At 50.0% G+C, this 23,675-nt stretch overlaps 1 protein-coding gene across 1 annotated transcript in view; it reads left to right on the forward strand.

Moving 5' to 3' along the window:
- Positions 1 to 44: 44 nt before the first annotated feature.
- Positions 45 to 23,675, forward strand: part of TOP3A (DNA topoisomerase III alpha) — a 29,154-nt gene continuing 5,523 nt past the window's right edge. The window contains exons 1-16 of the mRNA XM_045778279.2: positions 45 to 448; positions 4,430 to 4,489; positions 5,379 to 5,452; positions 6,280 to 6,355; positions 7,559 to 7,667; positions 8,658 to 8,801; positions 8,938 to 9,108; positions 9,387 to 9,487; positions 11,578 to 11,652; positions 12,893 to 12,975; positions 14,452 to 14,659; positions 16,105 to 16,290; positions 16,483 to 16,612; positions 19,646 to 19,759; positions 19,862 to 20,027; positions 21,607 to 21,750. Coding sequence (XP_045634235.2) covers positions 269 to 448; positions 4,430 to 4,489; positions 5,379 to 5,452; positions 6,280 to 6,355; positions 7,559 to 7,667; positions 8,658 to 8,801; positions 8,938 to 9,108; positions 9,387 to 9,487; positions 11,578 to 11,652; positions 12,893 to 12,975; positions 14,452 to 14,659; positions 16,105 to 16,290; positions 16,483 to 16,612; positions 19,646 to 19,759; positions 19,862 to 20,027; positions 21,607 to 21,750 — 2,021 coding nt within the window. The 5' untranslated portion in view covers positions 45 to 268. The remainder of the gene's footprint in view (positions 449 to 4,429; positions 4,490 to 5,378; positions 5,453 to 6,279; positions 6,356 to 7,558; positions 7,668 to 8,657; positions 8,802 to 8,937; positions 9,109 to 9,386; positions 9,488 to 11,577; positions 11,653 to 12,892; positions 12,976 to 14,451; positions 14,660 to 16,104; positions 16,291 to 16,482; positions 16,613 to 19,645; positions 19,760 to 19,861; positions 20,028 to 21,606; positions 21,751 to 23,675) is intronic.

Below are 23,675 nucleotides of genomic sequence, written 5' to 3' on the forward strand. Positions count from 1 at the left end.
TGTAGTTCGCGGTCCTGTGGCGCTCGTGCCAGGCGGATGTAGCCGGAGAAGGCGGGCGGAAACGGGAAGCCTTCGGTGCGGGATTCCTGGCAGAGGCTGCAGAGTCTGAAGCCCGGCGGGCTGAGGGGAGTTGACGGGCGGCGGGAGGTGGCGCTGGCGGCTCCCGGAGGCCCCAGTTCCCTTAGGGCGGGCGCCGGGTGGACCTCACCTCTGGCTCGTCCAGCATGCGTGGGTACCCGGGGGGCGGCTGCGGGCGCGGGGCCTAGGGATGATCTTCCCGGTCGCCCGCTGCGCGCTCCGCAGGCTGCAACGGCCGGGAGCCCGGGCCTTGTCCCGCGCTGCCATGGAGGTGGCCTTCCGAAGCGTGCGGAAAATTCTCTGTGTGGCCGAGAAGAATGACGCGGCCAAGGGGATCGCCGACCTGCTGTCCAACGGTCGCATGAGGCGGGTAAGGAGGCGTCTTTCCGATCAGCTGTGTGGGTGAGGGAGCGGTCCCGATCACCCAGCGGGAAGGCGAGGCGGGCTCCGGGAATAGACACGGAGGCCACGTCCCTCGCTTCTGGGTCATTGCATTGGCTTCCTGTCTTTTCCGAATGACAGGCATGCAAAAGTATAGTTAAGACGCTCCACCCGTGTACTTCTTGAAAACCTTGGTTTCTCCTCGTCCACTACAGCGGTTCCCAAACTTGTCTGATAATCGGAACCAGCTGGGGCACCGGCTATTCTCTAGGTCTGGCGTGAGATCAGAGAAGTCTGAATTTTAACATTAGTCCCTGTGATTCGAAAGCTCAGTTTTTGGGAACCACAGACCAAAGCCCTTTAACTTGGCAGTCAAGCCCTGTCTGAGCATTGCCAGCTAACTAGCTCTCCCCAGCTCTGTTGCATCCCCTGTGTTCTGCAGCCCCACTGACTTTGCAGTCTGTAAACGCATATTGATGGGGCAGTACTGCCTAGGGTTTGGGACTAGAGCGAACATCAGCCCTATTCCTACTAGTACAAATTCCAAGAAACAGGCAAGTAATGGATGAGAATGGGTCTTAGACACACTGGAGGTGCAAAGGAAGGATAAGGTAAAAGATTTTGTATAAAAGTGGGCACAGAGGCAGCAAGGAATGTTCAGGAAAATCTGTCAAATTAAAGTGGATCATGAAATGGTTTTCTGGAGGCCATTTCTAAGAGTATGGGGCAGAAGTTCCCTGCCCTTTTTTCTTGAAAGATCCCAAGGTCCTTAGACCTCCATTTCTAGCTCGTGGATAGTGGGAGCAAGAGCTGATGATGTGCTGTAGAGTTCAGGCCTCTGACCCCTCACGTGGAAAACTCCGGTAGCTTTCTCCCTAGCCTTTCACTCTTGAAATTCTCCTTTGCCAAAGTGACTTTATAGAACACAGATATGACCCAGTAATCCCCCACTTAAAACCTACATTGTTTATCTCAGCTGGTGCAGAAAACACATTTGATAAAAATTTAATCCCCTTCATGATAAAAGGCATTTTGAAAAGGCCATTACTAACTTTAACTGGAGAGTGAAAGACTGAAAGCTTTTCCTCTGAGCTCAGGAACGAACCAAGATTGCCTGTTTTCACCATCACTATCCAAAATTACTAGAAGTTCTAGCTAAAGCAATTAGGCAAGAAAAAGAAATCTAAATTGGAAAGAAGAATTAAAAATATGTCTATTTGCAAACAACATGATCTTATAGAATAGAAATCCCAAATAATCCGCAAAAGACCATTAGTGCTGATAAATTGGGCAAGGTTGCAGGATACAAGATCAGTGCACACAAATTAGTAGCAATGAAAAATCCAGAAAGAAAATTAAGGAAGAATCCAGAAAGAAAATTAAGGAAGAATCCAGAAAGAAAATTAAGGAAGAATCCAGAAAGAAAATTAAAGAAACAGTTCCATTTACAATAGCATTCAAAAGCACACTGAAAACTACAATCTTCTATGTGTGTGCAATTTTTTCATGATTTTATTTTATTTTATTTTTTTTAAAGATTTTATTTATTTATTCGACAGAGATAGAGACAGCCAGCAAGAGAGGGAACACAAGCAGGGGGAGTGGGAGAGGAAGAAGCAGGCCCGCAGCAGAGGAGCCTGATGTGGGGCTCGATCCCAGAACGCCGGGATCACGCCCTGAGCTGAAGGCAGATGCTTAACCGCTGTGCCACCCAGGCGCCCCATGATTTTATTTTTTATATTCAGAAAGATAAATCTTAATGAATCCTGCTGTACATTCAGTGACAGTGATGTGACAGTTCCTACAGAGTGCTTAGAGAAGGAATTTGTGTTTTTTTTTTTTTTTTTAATAGAGTGGACAACACTGCAAAAGAGATCACAAAAGCAACGTTCTTGGTCTACCAGGTGGTTGGGTTTTTTTCTTTCTTTCTCCAGACTCCAGAACTACTGTAATTTGGGAACATCCACTTTCCCTGAGCACCTCACCCAAATGGGGAACCACACATAATTGTGTGCCACCCTCAGATGGGAATTACAGGGGACAAGTTTGAAATGTAAGGAAAAACATTTCACTTCCTTGAGTCTACCACTGGGAGAGGAGACCGCCTGGAAGAGCCCTGTTTTGGGGTCACACGCATGTTATCAGACCAGTTACTTACCTTGAAAGGTATATTTAGAACAGAGGTTTTCAGACTGTGTTCCCAAGAGACCCAAGGGACAGTGGATATGCACCTCAGGAGTCACTTGGGGCTGGGCTGGGGAGAGGCTGAGTCAGCTGACTTCAGCCTTGTTATATATCATACTAGTGTGTGTTTGGGAAGGCTTCAGAGCTTTCTTAAAAAGTCAGAAACCATTTTCTTGGGGGGGAAAAAAAGTTGCTGGCACTGCTTCTCTTAAAAAAGTCCAAAATTACTTATTAGACAGTTTTTTTTTTTTTTTAAGATTTTATTTATTTATTTGACAGAGATAGAGACAGCCAGCGAGAGAGGGAACACGAGCAGGGGGAGTGGGAGAGGAAGAAGCAGGCTCATAGCGGAGGAGCCTGATGTGGGGCTCGATCCCATAACGCCGGGATCACGCCCTGAGCCGAAGGCAGACACTTAACGACTGAGCCACTCAGGCGCCCCTATTAGACAGTTTCTATTCCCTATTACTAAAAGGGCTTAACTAGCGATTGGAGTTTGTAAAGGGGAATTTCTTTTCTCGGCAACATTGGCAACCAGTGAACTCTTAAGTATCAGATACTAAAATAAATTCCCTCTTAAAATTTGTCATCATGGGGGCTCCTGGGTGGCTTAGTTGGTTGGGCGTCTGCCTTCTGCTCGGGTGGTGATCTCGGGGTCCTGGGATCGAGCTCCGTGTCTGGCTCTGCACTCAGCAGGGAGTCTGCTTGAGGATTCTCTCTCTCTCTCCCTGTGCCCCTTCCCCTGCTCATGTGTTCTCTCTCTCTCAAATAAATAAATAAAATCTTTTGAAAAAAAATTGTCATTATGCCTCAAAGAGAACCTCATTTATTATTCCGCTCAGAAAAATTGTCTTTGTGGGGCGCCTGGGTGGCTCAGTCGTTAAGTGTCTGCCTTCGGCTCAGGGTGTGATCCTGGCGTTGTGGGATCGAGCCCGCATCGGGCTCCTCACTGGGAGCCTGCTTCTTCCTCTCCCACTCCCCCTGCTGTGTTCCCTCTTTCGCTGGCTGTCTCTCTGTCTGTCAAATAAATAAATAAAATCTTAAAAAAAAAATTGTCTTTGTAAGAAAGAGGAAGAATCTTCTCGACACTGACCCTTCTTGGCCCTCGAACATTTCTCCACTTCCCCGTTGGCCATTTTTTTGTCTTCTGTGTAGTGTTGGTGCAAAACTCACATGTGTGACTACTTTTAATGTCCCTGTGGAGGAAGGTGGTATCTGCTCAGAGAGGGTCTTGTCCATCCATGATTGCAAACTGAAGAATTGCTTTATAGACTGGATTCCAGTTCTGACTGGGGCTCATAGCGTTACTGGACTTTAGAGCCAGAGGAGAACTTAGAGGTAACCATACTCAAAAATAAATTGATGTTCGGAAAAGTGAACGACTTGCCTGTGCTCACAGTTGACAGGTGCAATTGGACAGCCAGAAAGTAGTAGAAGTATATGGGGAAGAGGGAGAAAATTGTCAAGAGAATTATGTCCTGATCCTTCTTCTGCCTTTAATTTGTGATATGACCTTGGACGCATCCATTCTCATTTATGAGAAGATATTATATTAGCTGGCCTCAAGGTTACCTTCCAGCGTAAAAACTCCACGGACTCTACCAATCGTGTGCTTGTAACTGTTTCGAGGATCGACGTGATAAATGGTCTTAGTAACGTAGCCAATTCTTTGTCTTTAGGAAATACTTTTCCATATTAGCACTTACCAGCATTCTGCTTCATCCTTAGGCTGAGGAATCATTTGTTGTCCAAATAATCGATCTGTTATATTTTTGTTTTCTTCTAGAGGGAAGGATTTTCCAAATTCAACAAGATCTATGAGTTTGACTATCATCTCTACGGCCAGGTAGGTGGCTTTTAGATCCGTGTGCCATTTTGGGGTACATTCCTGGAGTTTTTCGATATGGCTATAGAAGGAGCAGCTGTTTACTACAGGTCGTCCCCAAATTGCTCGTATCTTGAGTTATTCGATCAAGAAGAATGAGCCTGGCCACTGTAGAATAAATCACAATCTTTTCAGAATACCGATTGTTAAGACCTAAAGATCCCTGATGACAGGCGACCTTTTATAATTTATAAGGAAATCACTTTTTAATTAAATGCAGGCCCATCTCTTTATAATAAGAAAGAAGCTCATACGCAAGAGTTTCAGGAAACTTTAGATCCTATCAAAGTCATTGCGCTGCTAGAATCAGAATGGTGATTGTCTTACTATGGCATTTGGCGTCAAAGAGACATATTTATGTTCATTTCTTCCTCATCTAACTAGGTTCGGGTTTGGTTTTTTATAGACTTTGTTTTTTTAAGAACCATTTTAGGTTTTTAGAGCAACACTGAGAGGGCAATAGATTTCCTATAGCACCCCTGCCCCCCCCAGATGTACCACTGCCCCCCCAAGGTCAGCATCACTCACTGGGGTGGTATATTTGTACGTTCGAACCTACACTGACACATCACAGGCAACCAAGTCCGTAGTTTACATCAGGGTTACCTCTTGGTGTTGTACGTTCTGTAGGTTTGGGCAAAAGTGTAACATGTATCCGTCATTGTAATTCCATGCAGAGTAGTCCCACTGCCTTAAAGTCCTCCGTGTTCCATCTATTCAATCCTCCCCACCTCCCCCCAAGCCCCTGGCAACCCCTTTTTTTCCTTTAATAGAAGTTTCTCCCTTTTATTTGGATTATCTGGCAAAAGGTAATTGCTAAAAGACTAACTCCAATTTTGTTATCCTTCAGAATGTTACCATGATAATGACTTCAGTCTCTGGACATTTGCTGGCTCATGATTTCCAGATGCAGTTTCGCAAATGGTCAGTACACTTCCTGGGGAGAAGAACGTTCTGAGTGTTACAGTAAGTTGTGAAATACTGCAGGCATTTCGAGGCATGTCGATCTTACCCTGGAGCTTACAACACTCAGGTGACTGTCTTAGTCCGTTTGGACTGCGGTAACAAAATGTCATCAACTCGAGGGGCTCGTAGTCGACCAGAATTTATTTCTCCCAGTTCTGGCTGCTGGAAGGAGGAGATCAGGGTACCAGCACGGTCAGGTGAAGGGCCCTCTTCCCCATTGCACTGTGCCCACCTCTCCCTGTGTCCTCTCCTGGTGGCAGGACCTAGGGAGCTCTGTGAGGCCTCTTTTATAAGACCCCTAATCCCATTCATGAGATGCTACCACCCTTGTGACATAATCACCTGTGAGAGTCCCCACCTTCTAACACCATCACACTGGTGTGAGGATTCCAACAGGTGAATTTTGAGGAGACGAAAACCATGGAGACCACAGCGATAACCAAAGATCAACTGAACCCTTGTGAATTTTTGCCTTACGTTTAGAGTAAACCACCACTTTGAAGCATGTTTCCCTTAAAATAGCCAGACCTGTTTCACGTGGTCATTGGATTACATCTATCCTGTTGCAGACATGCGTGAAAGAGTTCCAGAATTTCTTCTTAGCCACTCCTGTTTGTGCGGAGGGTCGTAGCCTTGCTTTGAACCCTCTGGTGTTTTCACGTGGAACTTTTTCTGTTGGGGATCCATCTGTGAGCACACTGGAACAATTTTTTTCTCATTAAAATGGGGGACTTTTCGTCCTGTGGCTGAGGTTGGGTGTGTTGTGTTTTCATTTTTTTTTCTAGGCACAGCTGCAATCCCCTTGTTCTCTTTGAAGCAGAAATTGAAAAGTACTGCCCGGAGAATTTTGTAGACATCAAGGTAGGATGTTTTGGAAGACGTGTGGCACCGGAGTTGAACAACTCCCAAGTACAAAATAATCGAACTGTGATTCCTGCATTCTGAATGCATTAGAATTTAGAGATCAAGTTTCCCACCACACTTAGTACCATGATTTTATTTTTTAACATACTTTTTAAAGGTTTTATTTATTTTAAAATGAGAGAGAATGTGAGTGCAGGGAGGGGCAGAGGTAGAGGAAGACAGAGAATCCCAAGCAGACTCCACGCTGAGCATGGAGCCCAGCTTGGGGCTCGATCCCATAACCCTGAGATCATGACCTGAGCTGAAACCAAGAGTCAGTCGGACGCTCAACCGACTGAGCCACCCAGGCATCCCAGTACCATGATTTTAAAAATTACTCCCACTCATCATATAAATGAGGCCATTTAAACTAAGTAGCCAAGGAACTAAAGTAAGCGTTTTTGTAAGTAGTGGTTGTTTAAATCTTAGGAATAATATTGTTAAATTATTAATCCTAGACTCCAGCCCTAATTAGCATGGAGCAACAACAAAGTGTAAAGGGTCATTAGACAGCAAGTTATGAATTCTCAAGCAGTCAGGGCACCTATAATTAGTTCACTCCTAACTGGGAAGCCTTCTTGGGGTAAAACTCAATTTAGGGATTTTTTTTTTTTTTTTTTTTTTTTACCAGGACATTGTTAGAGCCATGAGAGTTACAAGTATGTGTTAGAACTGAGTTTTAGGGGCTCCTGGGTGGCACAGCGGTTGGGCGTCTGCCTTCGGCTCAGGGCGTGATCCCGGCGTTATGGGATCAAGCCCCGCAACGGGCTCCTCCGCTATGAGCCTGCTTCTTCCTCTCCCACTCCCCCTGCTTGTGTTCCCTCTCTCGCTGGCTGTCTCTATCTCTGTCGAATAAATAAATAAAATCTTTAAAAAAAAAAAAAAAAGAACTGAGTTTTAGGTTTCATCAGACTAGGATAGTTGTATTAAACCCTCAGGCTTCTAGAAGCTCACTTACAGGTTTGTGATTCTAAGCTGGAGAATTGTACTAGTGGCCTTGGCATCCTTAGAGATGGTTAAGAGCAGTTTCCCAGATCTCTCCTTCTCACCAAGTTGCCCTATTCCAAGAACATCACTAATCTTCAGTCAAATCTCTTTAGCTAGAGGTGTCAAGTGATTGAAATTGTGCTCTCACTGGTCCTTCCCCGTTGGGAATTTCAGAAAACTCTGGAACGAGAGACTCGGCAGTGCCAGGCCCTGGTGATCTGGACCGACTGTGATCGAGAAGGTGAAAATATCGGGTTTGAAATTATCCACGTATGCAGGGCTGGTAAGTGCTGTGGCTTCTGAGTTTCTGTAGTTTGGGACCACAGAAGTAGATGGTTCCCCTGTGCCAATGGGCTATGGCTGAGTTCCTCCCCAGAGAGTCTCTCCCCTGGATCCATCAGTTCTCCCCAGCTGTGTGTCCTGGAGCAAGTTACTAAACCCTCAGGAGCCTGAGCTTTCTGGAAAGTCAAGCCAGTCTGACACAGTTGCCAGGGCTGTGTAAGGACTAAATGAGTTAACCAGTAGCACAGACCATGTGTCCTAGGGCTTGTCACATGTTAGAGCAGGGACTTTATACATCCTATTTCTTTAAGTTATATATCGAATATTTGTAAGGGAACATGTATACCATATGTACAGTACGAACAATAATTCTGGAATGTTGTGTTTGTCTGCTGTATTCTTTGTACGATGCCTGGATGTTAATACATACTTGTGGAATGACTTCAAATGGCTCGAACGGAGCTGATGATTTCAGGTAACATAGAGGAAGTGACACAAAGCCCATTCTCAGGCTTCAGAGAAGACGGTGTCTGTTTTCCCGAACTGTGTTTGTGTGGAAAGCTGTAATGACTCCTGGGAATTTAAGTACATTAACTTCCAAGGACAGCATAGGTGTCCTGTGTTATTTCCGTGCCAGGACATGAAATATCCCCGTAGGACCTTTTAATTGACAATGTTTTCATTTTCCGTAAAGTCTAAGAGAGCAAGTGAGGTTAGGATCTTGGGAGGCTCACCAAGAGAATAGCCGAAATTCTCTTGAATCACTCAAATTCACACCACTGTTATTTCTGACAACACTAAGTTTAGCAGCTATAGTGAAGGTTTCTTCCTAGGTGGCTAGCGTGCTGTTAATTTAACCTCATCAGAAAATTGGGTGCCTCCCAGCGTCTCGGGATGGTTTACGTTCCATTCAAGGTGGTTTAAGAAAAACGAGCCCTTTATGCTGGGACGGCAAAGTGATTTGACTTTGCCCTTGGTGACTCTTCCCCAGTGAAGCCCAGTCTGCCGGTGCTGAGAGCCCGTTTCTCTGAGATCACGCCCCGAGCCGTCCGGGCGGCCTGTGAAAACCTGACCGAGCCTGATCAGAGAGTGAGCGACGCCGTGGACGTGAGGCAGGAGCTGGACCTGAGGATCGGTGAGCCGCCAGCCAACTCCTTCGGGTGTCCACGTGGCACACTGGGTGTTGGGGAGAATGGGGTTTGCGTGTAAGTACATGCAGCTAGCTTTGATCTTACGGCCCTCCATTTTCTCCTTCCTTCCTCACTTTCTAGGAGCTGCCTTCACTAGGTTCCAAACGCTGAGGCTTCAGAGGATTTTTCCCGAGGTCCTGGCAGAGCAGCTCATCAGTTACGGCAGCTGCCAGTTCCCAACCCTGGGGTTCGTGGTGGAGAGGTTCAAAGCCATTCAGGCTTTTGTGCCAGAAATCTTCCACAAAATTAAAGGTAAGGCTGGGGGAGTTGTATATGGTGTGGGGCCCAAGGGCCCGGGAAGAACCGGGAGCATAAATGGCAGAATTTAAGTGTGTGAGTTTTTCAGCCTTGCTGTCCTTCCTCCCACCCCATTACGAGGTTCAGAATCCACTCAGTTTCCTTAGGCACCCAAAATATTCCCCAAGCAATGTTTCGTATTCCTTTGGATTTTCACTGCAATGTACTTTCTCCTCTCCGTCCTGTCCAATGGCCTCTATGAGTCATGGCCTTCCCGTTTGTCCCCAATACAGTAACTCATGACCACAAAGATGGAGTCGTAGAATTCAACTGGAAAAGGCATCGTCTCTTTAACCACACGGCTTGTCTTGTCCTCTACCAGCTGTGCATGGAGGTAAGAAATTATTTAGAATTTTAATGATCTGGGAAGACCATTCTGCAAGTTCCCAGGCCAGTCCTTCTCTGTTAGCGGAGGTGGTCCTGCTTCATTTTCCTGTTGAAATGTAGCTTTCAGCTTGCATCTCAGGATATCATTTTTGGGGAACCAGTAAGACCGGAACTCCATGAAAACAACGGTAAATAATGTGAAAGTAAAGGATCTGTAGACCTTTTAGATAAAGTCAGAAATTGTAAGAACTGGATAGCTGCAATCTCTCCCTGCAGCAGAATGCTGTCACCAGAGATAACTCGGGATCCTTTAGACCATTCTAGAACAGTAGAGTCCTAAAGCTGGAAGGATTTTGCACAGCATCTGGTCCAGCTCCCTCTTCCACTGGTCACATGAGGAGCTCTAGAGAGAAGAAAGTCACAAATGACCAAGTGAATTTCATACGGGGACTGATGCCAGGAAGTAAGAGGATAAAGGAATAGAGACCGGAAGCAGGGACGGGACTGTTCTAGGTGTGGTGGTCGTGGAAGGCCTCTCACGGTGACCTCTGAGTGAAGCCAGGGTGATTAGCAGGAGGCAGCAGCGTGGGTCGGGAGAGCATACAGCACGTCAGAGGGCCACAGGCCAGCCAGCGGCCAAGTTCCGACCCTCGGACCAACCGTCTGCATTGTGGTGCTGCTGCTTTTCAACCAGCGCATAGTTGCCAGCGTTAACGTGGCGGCTGCGCTCAGTGGTGCCTCAGGAAAGCTCAGAGATCTCTTCTTCAATGAGTCACGTGTGCCCCTGGCCATAGCCCCCCGGCAGGCTTATTATCGATTTGGTAAGGGGGATGGTAACTTGTGAGCACCTGTTACAGTGCCAGACACGCCGTATGTTACGTAATACTGTTCAGTCCTCATGGTGCCTTTGAGGCTGGTGACACTGTCCCCACCTCACAGGTGAGGCGGGGGGGGGGGGGGTAAGTAACTTGTGCACAGACGCTGTAGGCTAATAAGGAGCAGAGCACGACTGGACCCCAGTGTATCTGACTCTCCAGCCCCTTCTGCAGACCACACTGCCTCCCAGGAGTCCCTGTCTCCACCCTTTGACCCTAGCGGTCTGGCGGCCACCCAGCGTGTCTGTGACACTGCATGTTTATCTGTTCAGTAAAAGAGAGCTGTCCTGTTTCTACTTTACTGGGATGTGGTGCAGGAAAATCTAGCAGGTTTATACTTTGAGCTCCTTGTAAAGAGCCCCTGGAGCCCATGCCATTTGCAGAGAGAAATGTGGATTTTGAAATACAAATGTCCTCATCATCAATTCAGTTAGGCTGAGTTCTTTGTTCATTTGTAGTCTCTGAAAAGCATGAAGTTGGGCAGGGTGCCTGGGTGGCTCAGTTGGTTGGGAGACTGACTCTTGATTTCGGCTCAGGTCATAATCTCAAGGTTGTGAGATCGAGCCCCGTGTCGGGCTCCACACTAAGCGTGGAGTCTGCTTGTCCCTCTCCCTCCCCCAGTGCTCCTCCTCAAATAAATAAGTAGGTAAATAAAATCTTAAAACAAGTGTGAAGTTGGGGGAGGGGGCGTGCCTGAGTGTCTCAGTCAGTTAAGGGTCTGACTCTTCATTTCAGTTCAGGTCATGATCTTGAGGTTGTGAGATCAAGTCCCATGTCAGGATCCATGCTGGGCATGGAGCCTGCTTAAGATTCTCCCTGTCCCCCTCTGCTCTTTCTCCCCCCCCCCCCAAAAAAAAGTGTGAAGTCAGTCTTAAGATTGAGTTTTCCGGTTTGTAGTGTGTGATTTCTCCTATTTCTAATTTAGTATTATCCTGAATTTTTAAAAAAATCCACACTGTGTGTATAGATAGGAAACAGTTCTTAGGAGATGCTTAGGAGAGCTCGTGAAGTTGCCCCTCAAAGCCTTGGTTTGAGCGGGAAGGTGGTGATGTCTCCACCACACCATGGGCTACAAGCCGACGTTCCCCGAGGTCCTCTCACGGCCAGGGCAGGGACCTCTGCTGGTGGTGTCATCCAGAACGGTGAGCTGAGGCTGCCGCGGGAAAGCTGGACAAGGTACACCAACAGGTTAATACGGCCTCTGCTTTTTCTGGCTTTCTAGGATCCCAGGGCAACCGTGGTGGAGGTCAGGTCTAAGGCAAAGAGCAAGTGGAGGCCTCAAGCATTGGACACTGTGGTATGTTCTAGAAGAGTGCGCCAGGTGCTCAGAGCTCTGACCTCCCGTGGTTGGGACCCGGCTTCTGCAGCAGGCAGTGGCCCAGTGGCAGGAAGCATCACCCTTCACGGGGCCACGCAGGAAAGTGGTGGGAAGAACAGAAACCCCAAAACAGGGCCTGCTTAGTCTTCTAATGCTGGGTTGTTTTTTAAGTTAATAAAGGCAGTATAGCTGCTTTGTGTGGGGTTTGGGGAACAAAAAGAGGAAGACACGGCCCGCCTCACCTTGCCAGCCTCTCGCAGTCTCGGATATAATCTGAGTGTCTGCCTCTTTTTTTCACATGTGTGTATTTTACGTTGTTACAGCGGGTACCTTGGCTTTCCCACCCAAGCGTTGTTTTTAATGTTTCCGTGTAGTCTATGTAAACGTCATTTTTAAAGATCTGCATTAAGAGCCTACCTTAAAGGGAACAGAGTTTTTCAGATTTTTAGACCCAGGAAGAGCCAGCCCCGTTGGACATAACTTGGAGTTAACTATCTTGGGGGGGGGGGTGCCCCTTCCTAGTGGCCACTTTGCAGGAAAATGCAGGGTACAGCTTCTGTGGGGATTCCCTCTGGAGACTGAACGTACAGAGCAAGCAGGCTGAGAGAAGCATGCAGGGACCGGGGGGCAGTGTGTTCTTTATCTGCGGTGTGGCATGGTGTGTGTGTGCTCCGACTGACAAGGGAAGAGTTATGGATTGATTTCCTGTAACAGATGTAAGTGTGTTATTCCTCCCCGGTTAAATACGCTTTGACACACAGCCAGCAGCATTGCTGGAATGTCACCAAGGGGAAGGACAACCGATTATCTCCCAGGAGCTCTTGAAGACTGGTATTCATCGTCCTAGAGAAGTTGCTAGGGCCCGGGTGGTATTCCCAAAGCGTGGTTCCCAGACTGCCTGTATTGGATTCTGTGTATTAGCTGGCTTGTTGAAAAATGCAGATTCCTGGCCTCTCTCCCAGCCCTCTTCTGTCAGAATCCCCAGTGCTCAGGGCCCGGGAATCTGTTGGCTCCTCGGGTGATTCTTGCTTCTGCCCGTCAGATCGGCCCCATCGCTGCCCGGCAGGCTGAGAAAGCTTCCCTCAGCACAGTCTTTCCCCTTCTGTGTGACAGCAGCTGGAGTGCCAGGGGCCAGACATTTGTGAAGATGAGTTGTGCGGCCGTGTTGTGCCCTGTGACTCCCACACTACACCCTAACTTGCCTATGACACATTTACAGGAGCTTGAGAAGCTGGCTTCTCGAAAGTTGAGAATAAATGCGAAAGAAACCATGAGGATTGCCGAAAAGCTCTACACCCAAGGGTAAATATTCCACATTTGGGAGCAGAATTCAGTGTGTCTTTATCAGGGTGAAATTATTTTATTTTATTTTATTTTTATTTTATTTTATTTTTTATTTATTTATTTTATTTTATTTAGTTTTAGAAAGTGGGGGCAGAGGGAGAGAGAGAATCTTAAGCAGGCTCCACACCCGGCATGGAGCCCAACATGGGACTCGATCTCACACCCCTGAGACGATGATCTGAGCCGAAATCAAAAGTCAGATGCTTGACCGACTGAGCCAACAGGCATCCCATTTTATTTTATTTTTCAAAAAGGATTTTATTTTTAAGGAATCTCTACACTCAACATGGGACTCGAACTCACAACCCCGAAATCAGGAATCACACACTCCATCCAGTGAGCCAGCCAGGGGCCCCAGGGTAAACATTTTAGAGCTTATGGGAAAATGCAGACTGTCTAGTTATCACCTGACCTCTGAAGTAGAAGAATTTGACACTGACTTTTTTGACATGGAAAAGGCATTTCAAAATCCCTTCCTAAAGTAAGAGCCCATAGAGTGAACTCACATCCCACTGTTGAGCTCTCAGCAGCTGTCCCCAGGGCCTTGGCAGGTGGCACACAGCACCTTTGGGAGTCATTTGCCATCGTAAACCATCCCATCTCGGGTTGTGAGCGCCCTCGTGCCATCCAGGGACCGCGTAGTCCACGTTAACCAGTGTGACGGCCACTCGCCACAGGGGACTATTGAGCACTTGAAATTTGAGTCGCGCTGATTGGGACATGCTCTAAGTGTAAACTATTTTGAAGACTTGTATGACATGTAAATGATCTCATTAATTCCGTTTAAGTGGCCAATAAAAAATGTTACATGGAGGGTCTACATTATGGTTTATCAGGCAGCATTCTTTTCTTTTTTTTTTTTTTTTGATTTTTTTTTATTTTAAGATTTTATTTATTTATTTGAGAGAGAGAGTGAGTGCACACAAGCGGAGGGACAGAGGGAGAAGCAGACTCCCTGCTGAGCAGGGAGCCCAACTTCAGACCCTGAGATCACGACCTGAGCCAAAGGCAGATGCTTAACCAACCGAGCCACCCAGGCGCACCGGCATTATTCTTTCTGGGCTAGAAGCAAAGTCATAGAAGCATGCTCTGTTGCCTCTGTCAAGGCCATGGGGGTCACTGGCAGAGTGACGATGGATCGGGCCAGCCTGTGTCCCCCGCCACATAGCTGCTGGCAGGCCGAGCGGGAGTGTGTCCTGCCCCGCGCTGCCCGTCGCACATACTCTCTGGCTTCTCGGGGTGTCTCAGCAAGCAAACCTGCTGTTGCTCACCCCACTGTGGGTCCCGTGTGAGAACCTTCCTTCAGTTGCCCTCAGTTGAGCTGGCTAGGGCAGGTGGGGTGTGGCAGGTGTCTCCAGGTGTTTCCAATCGAATCCAGTTGTTTCTAGAGCAATTATAGCAATTTCTTTTTCTATTTGCTTGCCTTTGTTCTAGGTACATCAGCTATCCTCGCACTGAAACAAACATTTTCCCCAAAGACTTGAACCTGACCATGCTGGTGGAGCAGCAGACCCAGGATCCGCGCTGGGGGGCCTTCGCCCAGAGTATTCTAGAGCGGGGTGGCCCCACTCCACGCAATGGGAACAAGTCTGACCAAGCCCACCCTCCCATCCACCCCACCAAATACACCGGCAGCTTGCAGGTCGGTTTCCCTGCCTCCTGCCTCCTGGAACCCGGGGGAAGCGAGGGGTCAGTAGCACTTGAATATACTCTGCAGGCTCTTACTTTAGGAACTAAGTGATTTTGAAATAGCTCTTCCATTGTAGCAAAGAGATGCTTCACCGTCTCGCGTGGCTTCCATGAGCCCCCACCCCTGCCCAGGGGTCTCTACTCTGTTCAGCCCACTTCCCACTCTGTCAGACCCTCCACACTCGGCTGGGCACAGCCCCCCATGGGGCCCCCACAGAACCACTTGGTCTTCTTGGCCCCTCGTTAACTCGAGGCATCTGCCCCTGGCCTCCCCAGACTGGACTGGGTTCCATTGCCGTCCTGATGCGGTGACTGTGACGCTGGAGTCCTGTCGCGGTCCAGTGGCGGCAGGGCTTTGAGGCAGCCCTGAAAGCTCAGGCGTCTCACCTGCTGTCACCCTTCCTCGGCGCGGGGATGTGCTCCGTGAGGCCGAGCTGGTTGGGCTTGTTTGACAGATGCAGGCTTATTGCAAAGCTGCGTCCCATCTGGTCTTTGTTTCCTTCTTTTATTAATACATACTGTTCTTCTCCGGCTTTAAATGTGATAATGGGTTCATTTTAGACAATTTAGGAAATTCTAAAGATTATAAGGAACAGACATTCGCCATTTCCCCATACGCTGAAATATTTTTAAGTACGACACTTAATGATGGCATAGACGTACCATAATTTATTTTGCCAAATCTGTTTTTTAAGAATAAATTGCATCCAACTTTTTGAGACGTGATGACAGCGAATGTTTGTGTCAGTGTTTCTGTGGGCCTCCCACGGTTTCCTTGGGATCCCTTCTAGAAGGAGAATTACTGGCTGTGAGTTTGAGTGTCTTGGGGGCTTCTAACAGATGGAGCCTCACTAGGTCCTTGATTACTTACTTGGTAGAAAATCACCACAAACCCTGGGAGGCTGGGCTGCCGGCTACCACTTTCCTGTGTCTTATATACAAGGGGTCTCGTGTTAGCTGTTACGCTTTTACCTCGTTTTCTCCTTCGGTTGGGTTTACGTCAGAAAACATTGGGCAGGGGCGCCTGGGTAGCGCAGTCGTTAAGCGTCTGCCTTTGGCTCAGGGCGTGATCCCGGTGTTCCGGGATCGAGTCCCACATCGGGCTCCTCCGCTGGGAGCCTGCTTCTTCCTCTCTCACTACCCTGCTGTGTTCCCTCTCTCACTGGCTGTCTCTCTGTCACATAAATAAATTAAATCTTTAAAAAAAAAAAAAGGAAACATCGGGCAGGTTGGCCCGGTGTTGCATGCAGGTGTGGAAGCTACAGGAGCTGCGTGCCCTGTTCTGTGCAGAACTCGAGGCTGGAAGGCGGCCTACACCAGGTCAGACTATTGGTGAGGCTGCGGTCCCCGGACGGTAATATTCTGAGGGAGTTGCAGACTCTTCCCTTGTCTTCCCAGGGAGATGAGCAGCGGCTGTATGAGTTCATCGTGCGGCATTTCCTGGCTTGCTGCTCCCAGGATGCTCAGGGGCAGGAGACCACCGTGGAGATCGACATCGCTCAGGAACGCTTCGTGGCCCACGGCCTCATGATTTTGGCCCGGAACTATCTGGACGTGTACCCGTATGACCACTGGAGTGACAAGGTAATAAAGCACAGGCCCAGTCAGAGGTCAGAGTTCACGTCCCCCGTGGGCCTCGGGGAGAGGGGAAGACGGTCGGGTTCCCAACCCTCATGCGGTCCGATGGAACAGGGCCACGCTCTTTGAAATGGCAGTTGTCTTTTGCCTCAGTGCCGCGCGGAGTGCTCAGACTGACGCTTCTGCTGCTCCCTGTAGACCCTCCCTGTGTACGAGCGAGGCGCCTGCTTCCAGCCCAGCACTGTGGAGATGTTGGACGGGGAGACCAGCCCACCCCAGCTGCTCACCGAAGCCGACCTCATCGCCCTCATGGAGAAGCACGGCATTGGTCAGTAGCCGGTCGTCATGGTAACCAGCAGCTCTCTACCTCTTCTGGTCTTCAGGACAGCTCTGCCGTGGGTGTCCTCTTCTTGACCCCCTTTATAGCTGAAGGGAGGCTTAGAAAAGTTCAGAACTTGCCTAAGGCCACGAGGTGTGCAAGGTTTTTTGTGGGTTTTTTGGTGGGTTTTTTTTTTTTAAGATTTATTTATTTTAGAGAGAGTGGGGGGTGGGGCGGGGGACAGAGGGAGAGAATCCCAAGCAGACTCCACTCAATGTGGAGCCCGACGCAGGGCTCTATCCCATGACCCTGAGATCATGACCTGAGCCAAAATCAAGAGTCGGATGCTCAACCGACTGAGCCACCCAGGTGCCCTGTCGTGCGAGTTATTAAAACCTGGATCTGCGTAAGTCCACTCTTACACTCTTAACCTCTGCCCCACACCAGCCGGATTAGGACATCAGTGTGTCCCACGACTCGGGGGTCTGGACTGGGAGCAGCCTGACCAGGTCCTGTCTGTGGACTCAGTTTTTTTGGCCCACACAGGGGTTTGTTTTTATTTTGAATAAGGTACCAACATTTCAAACTTGAGAGATTCCACATAAGTGTTGTGTCTTCTTCTTGCGAAGCATCGGGAGGTCTGGCAGCCCAAGCCTTCCCTCCCAGGTGGAAGCAGTCGGTTGAGTTGGGGTGACAGCTGTCTCTTCTCCATTGCGTGCACTTGGCTTCGCTCACCGCTCGTTCCATGCCAGGCCCCTGTGGAGTCCGGGTTGGCCACCCTGCAGCTAGCCACAGGTGGCTGTGCTCTGAGTTTTTGTTAAAGTGTTTTTCCATAATTGTTTAGGAACTGAAATCAGATTGAAAAAGAAATTGGGCCAGAATCGTTTTTCCCAGTAGGTCCCATGGCCCCAGGTTTACAGGCGGGTCCCTCATGACTGATCTGCCCCCTTGTCCGTTTTCATAACAACTCTGAGGATCGTCTCCGGCAAACGTAGTTCAAAAGGGCAGCGGCGTGATGGAGAGGGAAGTGGAGGGAAGGGGAAGTGGAGCTCCCTGGGTGTGTCGCGGAAGCAAGCTGTTCCCCCTTGGGGCACGGCTGCCTTACTACCCAGTGGCTTTTGTAGTTCTATGACTTCGAAAGAAGGGCCCCTCCTGGAGTCCACTGGCCGTTGTCGTGCTCTCCAGAAACCCTGTCGGTTTAAGTCAAATTAGAGTTCGTGTATCCATCAGGATGTACTCATTAAAAATGTGAGCCTCACAAGAGCTAGACCTCGGTCTAGGCCTGGGGACGCAGCGAGGAATAAGGCCTAGGCATCCCATTCCCGTCAGGGGCCATCTGGCAGGAGAAACAAATCGAAGCAACGCATAAACACAGCCTGCTGGGTTCTGCAGGGTCGGACGGGCCTTAAAGCCTTGCAGTGGGAATTCCTGGAGAATGAAGCAGGTCTGGCACAGGCAGAGTCTGAGGGAGCACGAAGGGACAGGAGAGCACGTGGCCCTGTGGCCGGGGGCAGATGGGGTGGTCACGGAAGGTGAGGCTGGAAAGATGAGTGGAGCCCAACTGCGGCAGGGCCTGGCACGCTGGCCTGAGGGGCTTGGATATTGGCCTGTGGCTTGCAGAGAGCCATTTAAGATTTCTGACGAAAGGAACGAAGAGAGCTACATTTCTTTTTTTTTAATAATTTTTTATTATGTTATGTTAGTCACCATACAGTATATCCTTAGTTTTTGATGTAAAGTTCCATGATTCATTATTTGCATATAACACCATATACATGCCTTCCTTAATACCCATCACCGGCCTTTCCCAGTCCCCCACCCCCCTCCCCTCCGAAGCCCTCAGTTTGTTTCCCAGAGTCCACAGTCTCTCATGGTTCATTCCCCCTTCCGTTCACCCCCCCTTTCATTCTTCCCTTCGAGAGCTACATTTCTTAAAAATGTTAGCGGCATTATTGAGACATAATTTACATCCTGTACAATTCACTGACGTGATATGTACAGTTCGTTGCTCAGTACAGTGATTGTAGAACTATCACCTTAATCAATTTTGGAACGTTTTCATCGCCTCAGAAAGAAACGCCATACCCCTTAGTAGTCACACCCCATTCCCCCTTCCCTCCCATCCCTCCAGCCCTGGGCAACCACTGATCTTTCTGACTCAGTAGATTGTGCCTGCTTTACCCAGTTCGTACAGTGGAACGATAAACCCTGTGGCCTTTTGTACCTGGTCTCTTTCACTTCGCATGTTCTCAAGGCTCATCCACACTGTAGCGCAAATCAGCACTCGCGTCCTTTCCGTTCCCTGTGCTGTTCCCGTTGTGTGCAGAGACCACAGTTTATCGGTTCATCAGTTGACGGACAGTCGGGTCATTTCCGTTTTGGGGCGATCGTGGATAACGGTGTAGCGCACGTTAGCGTACAGGTTTGTGCATGGACGGGTTTGCGGTTCTCTCGCATAGATACGTAGGAGAAGAATTGCTGGGTCCAGTGGTCGCTCTGTGTTGATCTTTTGAGGAGCCTCTGGGCCAACTGCCACGGCGGCCGCCCCGTTTTACGCTGCTCCAGCCCCGTGTGAGGGTTGAGGTTTCTCCACATTCTCACCGACATTTGTTCTCTGTGCTTTTGTGATACTTCACACCGAGTGCGTGTGAAGTGGTATTTCTTTGTGGTTTTGAGTTGCATCTCCTTGATGACGGAGCTCCATTTGCAAAGGTCCCTTTGGCCACAAGCGTGAGAAATGGGTCGGGTGGAGGAAGCGACCAGAAAGGTGGAGACCGAGCACGTTGTCCTGATGCAGAGGACGTGATGTGGGCTCCAGCCGTGGCTCTGCCACATAGAGCAGGGGAGAAAGACGTGCAGGCGTCGCCAAGCGGCGTCGACAGCTGTAGTGAGTACGTGGATGCGAGGGCGAGCTGTGGTTGCCGCGTGGGCCCCATGCAAATGGCGGTGTCCGACCGAGAATGAATCCAGGCAGAGGAAGGTGCCCGTGGGACAGCGGGGGGATTGTCTGCATCACCCCGAGTAACCAGAAGTGGCTTTCAGGGACCGACGCCACTCACGCGGAGCACATTGAGACCATCAAAGCCCGGATGTACGTCGGGCTCACGGCAGACAAGCGGTTTCTCCCCGGGCATCTGGGCATGGGGCTCGTGGAAGGTAAGCAGGAGGAGCTTGAGGTGGGTGGTGGCAGAGCCGTGCGGCGGGAGCCCCCGGGGACGTCGCACGGGGCCGCGCGGAATGCTGCTCTTCTCCCTGCAGGGTATGACTCCATGGGCTATGAGATGTCCAAGCCTGACCTCCGGGCCGAGCTGGAAGCTGACCTGAAGCTGATCTGTGAAGGCAAGAAGGACAAGTGGGTGGTTCTAAGGCAGCAAGTCCAGAAATACAAGCAGGTTTTCATTGAAGCGGTGGCCAAAGCTAAGAAGTGAGTCCAGACCCTCCTTGCCTGCGCGTGAGCTCATTGAGCTCTGCCTCCTGGGCCGCGACCTTCCCCTGAGCAGTGGGAGCGGGTGGGGGTGATTCGGTAGAAAGCCGGTGGTGTCCCTGCTTGCACCTCGTAACATGTGCCTGCGGGTGCTGAAGTGTCCCCGAGGCCAGTTCGCCTTCTGCAGGGGGGTCGTGCCTCGGAGGACTGCCCACATGCAGCTCCTCCCCCTTCAGGGTTCCCTCCTGAGTTCTGTTCCTTTCTCTAGAGCTTTGTCAGCCTAGAAACCGTTAGCAGAAAAACCTGGGCTGGTTATTCCAGGCTGTTGGCTTTAGAGAGGCCATTTCTGGATTTTAATCCTGTCTCGAGTTAATAGGCACATAATCCTGCATCAGTGAATTCGGTGCTGCCGTGTGACACTCTTGTTCTATGGAGTATTTGGAGGTGGCTGTGTAGCAAGCAGTACGTGTGCATATTGTTAGGGAAATACACGTTTTCTGCCCCCTGCCAACTTGGGAAAGAAATGGGATGAACGGGGCACCTGGCTGGCTTAGTCAGTAGAGCAGGTGACTCTGGATCTTGGGATTGAGTTCAAGCCCCATGTTGGGTGCAGAGATTACTTAAAAATAAAATCTTTTAAGATTTTATTTATTTATTTTGAGAGAGAGAATGCACGAGCACGCATGCAAGCTGGAGGAGGGACAGAGGGAGAGGGAGAGTCTCGAGCAGACGCCACACTGAGGGCGGAGCCCAATGTGGGGCTCGATCCCACGACCCTGAGATCATGACCTGAGCCGAAATCAAGAGTCGGACACTCAACCCACTGAGCCACCCAGGTGTCCCCAAAAATAAAATCTTAAAAAAAAATAAAAAGGGAAACGGATGAGCTAGTTTAAATGTCAGCCCAGACAGACAGACACTTCTGGAGTGCGTGCAGGGACCGTGTGCAGTTTTGTTTGATGTGGGGCTGTTGACAAGGCGGAAGTACCTGCTTGTAGCTGGATCCCTGCTGGGAGCTGCCGGGAGCCAGGGAGGAGCCAGGCTGCTTGGCCAACACAGCCCTGTCAGCCTCTGTTCTCTGCATCAGGCCCGTGGTGAGCAGCCAGCAGGTGTCCCCGGTCACACTCACCTTATGGGCACATTAGAATATTGTAGGGGCACCTGGGCGGCTCAGACGGTTAAGCGTCTGCCTTCAGCTCCGGTCATAATCTCAGGGTCCCGGGATCAAGCCCGTGTCAGTCTCCTTGCGCAGCGGGGAGTCTGCTTCTCCCTCTGCTTGCCGCACCCCCTGCTTAAGCATGCATGTGCTCTCTCCCTGACAAATAAAATATTTTTTAAAAATAAAGATTTTATTTATATGAGAGAAAGAGTGTGCGTGCACAGGCAGGGGGAGCGGCAGAGGGAGAGGGAGAAGCAGACTCCCCACTGAGTAGGGAGCCCGACGTGGGGCTCGATCCCAGGACCCTGGGATCATGACCAGAGCCGAAGGCAGACGCTTAACTGACTGAGCCACCGAGGCATCCCAACAAATAAAATCTTTAAAAAAAAAAAAATTGTGAATGTTTTGCTCTTTCTCCAGATTGGACGAGGCGTTAGCCCAGTACTTTGGGGAAGGGACAGAGGTGGCCCAGCAAGAAGCCATTTACCCGAGCATGCCAGAGCCCATCAGGAAGTGTCCACAGTGCAACAAGGACATGGTCCTCAAGACCAAGAAGAATGGCGGGTCAGTGCCCAACTTGAAGCGTACTTCTGCTTACCCGGCACTTGATGGGTTGGCCGGACACTCTCTGCAAGGCCCTGTCGTTTCGTTTCTGTGTCATTATTTAAAGGTGGGCCTGCCGTTGCCGGCCCTTGGACTAGGATATCGGAGATAGAAGGGTAGCTGACGGGGACCTGGCCTTGGACACGTGAAGCGCTCTGGGATTCAGAGGAGGTGGGGGGTGATGGCGCCGCTGTGTCCCTGGTGGATAGGACATCACCCACCCACTGTGGAGGATGATGGGGAAGCAGGAGCTGAGGACCAGGCTGGGTCTGAGTTCAAATCCCACTTCTGCCACACACATTTTGTGCCCCAAAGCAGGTTACTTAGCTCCTGCGCCCCAATTTTCTTTTCCATAAGCCTACGGCAGTGGTATCTACCGTGGGAAGGGTAAGGATTTGGTGAAATGTCTCCAAAGTGCAGTCCGGGGGGTCAGGAAAACAGAATTTGATCCCAGGTCCTCCCGGCCCTTCATTCTTCTGACCCCTGTGGGTTCCCCAACTACTGACCCGTCACTGGCCCGGGCGCAGAGAAGGCCATTCTGGCTCTCAGAAACCAGGAGTTAATGGGCCTGACCTGGGGCTTGGGTTGCCCACAAACACAGGAGCCAGTGCCAGGATGGGCTTAGCCCAGTGCGGGACGCCCCTGTGAGTACTTAGCGAGAGCTGCGGTGACTCAAGCACTCCAAGTGCTCCCGGGTCACCCGGGGGGGTCAGGAGATCGTCCTGTGGAATTGACCACTCCGGAGGCTATCCGACAGTTTCCATTTCTGAGTTTCTAGATTTGCTATGTGAATAATTGAGGTTTAAGGCTTGGTTGGTTGGTTTTCCCCTGGTCCGGTCCTACCCAGGCGTGCCCAGAGGACGTTGTAAATCGTGTTCCCATCAGCTCCTCCAGCTCTACGTGACTGAAGCCGTAAAGAACTGTTGGCCAAGGGCCGTCTGGGTGGCTCAGCCGTTGAGCGTCTGCCTTCGGCTCAGGGCATGATCCCGGGGTCCTGGGATTGAGCCCCACATTGGGCTCCCTGCTCCACTGAGAGCCTGCTTCTTCCTCTCCCACCCCCCCTGCTTGTGTTCCCTCTCACTGGCTGTCTCTCTCTCTCTCTGTCAAATAAAAAGAAAAAGAAAGAAAGAGAGAGAGGGAAAGGGAGGGAGGGAAAGGGAGGGAGGGAAAAAAAGGAAGGAAGGAAGGAAGGAAGGAAGGAAGGAAGGAAGGAAGAACTGTTGGCCGAGAACAACACAGTGCAGGTGTCAGGAACACAGTGCAGGTGTCAGGAGTAAAGACTCCTCAGACAGCTAGGGTTTTGTTTTTTTTTTAAAGATTTTATTTATTTGAGAGAAAGCGAGAGAGAGGGAGTGTCAGAGGGAGAAGCAGACTCCCCGCTGAGCAGGGAGCCCGACGTGGGGCTCGATCCCAAGACCCTGGGATCATGACTGGAGCCAAAGGCAGACAGTTCACCGACTGAGCCACCCAGGCGCCCCTGGACAGCTAGGGTTCTGTTCCCAGCGCCCCCGCTCACTGCACGTGCATCCGTGGGCAGGTTTCCAGACTGCCCCCCCGCCTGTTTGCCCCACTGTGAACTGAGGGTGCTGCTGGTCCCCATCAGGATTGTCGTGTGGAGCAGTCAGGGAGCGTCTGAGAGCGCATGGCCCGGAGCCCGAGCCGAGCCCAAGCCGCGCCCTCGGGCCGGGGCCTTACCATGGCCCAGGAGTGGGCGGTGGGTTGGTTGTTTCTGAGGAGAAAGCAGAGTCAGCCATAGCAGTTTGTGCTTCTTAGGGAGATGAGAAATAAATGCGGGCCTGTGTTTCTCAGTCATTCGGTACCAGCGACTGCGTGTCCACGGACGTGTCCTCCAGTAAAGGGAACGTCTCTAATCAGCCGGAGAACAG

The sequence above is a fragment of the Ursus americanus genome, chromosome 14 (assembly GCF_024610735.1).
Source record: "Ursus americanus isolate L20-20 chromosome 14, mUrsAme1.1.p, whole genome shotgun sequence".
NCBI lineage: Eukaryota > Metazoa > Chordata > Mammalia > Carnivora > Ursidae > Ursus > Ursus americanus.